Source organism: Calidris pugnax, unplaced genomic scaffold (assembly GCF_001431845.1).
Source record: "Calidris pugnax isolate Ruff unplaced genomic scaffold, ASM143184v1 scaffold391, whole genome shotgun sequence".
Lineage (NCBI taxonomy): Eukaryota > Metazoa > Chordata > Aves > Charadriiformes > Scolopacidae > Calidris > Calidris pugnax.
The window spans coordinates 36316-37209 of record NW_015091097.1 but is presented as its reverse complement, the minus strand read 5'-3'; the positions used below and the strand labels follow the sequence as shown (position 1 = coordinate 37209).

The 894-nt window shown below is 56.6% G+C and overlaps 1 protein-coding gene across 1 annotated transcript in view; it reads right to left on the bottom strand.

The window, feature by feature from the left end:
- Positions 1-227: 227 nt before the first annotated feature.
- The window catches only part of LOC106897321 (chromodomain-helicase-DNA-binding protein 8-like), a 1350-nt gene continuing 683 nt past the window's right edge, over positions 228-894 (bottom strand). Inside the window, exons 2-3 of the mRNA XM_014957904.1 lie at positions 431-599; positions 228-346 (exon numbers count right to left, since the gene is read on the bottom strand). Of these exons, the coding sequence (XP_014813390.1) occupies positions 228-346; positions 431-599 (288 nt within the window). The remainder of the gene's footprint in view (positions 347-430; positions 600-894) is intronic.

Below are 894 nucleotides of genomic sequence, written 5' to 3'. Positions count from 1 at the left end.
CATGGGGTTCTTGAGGGCCTCCATGGGGTTCCTGTGGGTCTCCTGGGGGTGCTATGGGTCTCCTGGGGGTCCTCATGGTCTCCTTGGAACCTCTATGCATCTCCCTAGGGTTCCTGAGGGTCTCCATGGGGTTCTTGAGAGCCTCCATGGGGTCTTGGGGGTCTCCTTGAGGTCACTATGGGTCTCCACCTCAAATCACCCCGAATTTGCAGGGGACCCCCGAAAACTCACCCGTCCCCCCCGTCCAGGCGCTGCTCGGCGGCGATGGCCTTTTCGTCGGGGCGGCCGGCCTTCTCCAAGAAGCAGAGAGCGGGGTCGGCCCTCATGGTGTTGTACCTCTCGTAACCTGGTTTTAACAACAAAAAAAACTCTTCAAAAACCCAATTCTCCCCCAAATTTACCTCGGAAACAGGGTTTTTCCGACTCCTACCATGTTTGAAGACCCCGATCAGGAGGGATTTGTCAGCCTCGGCGTCCCACCAGGAGGTGGGGACCTCCAGTTGCTCCACCAGAGGGAACCAGATGTCGATCTCGCTGTGGGGAGAGGAATTTGGGGGGGATTTAAAGGTTTTTTTGGGGTGGGGGACCCCAAAGTGGGGCTGGGACAACCCAAGACACCATAAAGTTGAGCTGGAGAACCTCAAAGCACCTTGAAGTGGGGCTGGAGAACCTCAAAGCACCTCGAAGCGGGGCTGGAGAACCTCAAGGAGGTTCTGGAGAACCTCAAACCACCTCAAAGGGGGGTTGGGGAACCTCAAGGAGGTGCTGGAGAACCTCAAACTACCTCAAAGTGGAGCTGGGAAACGTCAAAGCACCTCGAAGTGGGGCTGGAGAACCTCAAGGAGGAGCTGGAGAACCTCAAACCACCTCAAGGAGCTTCTTTAGACCCTCAGA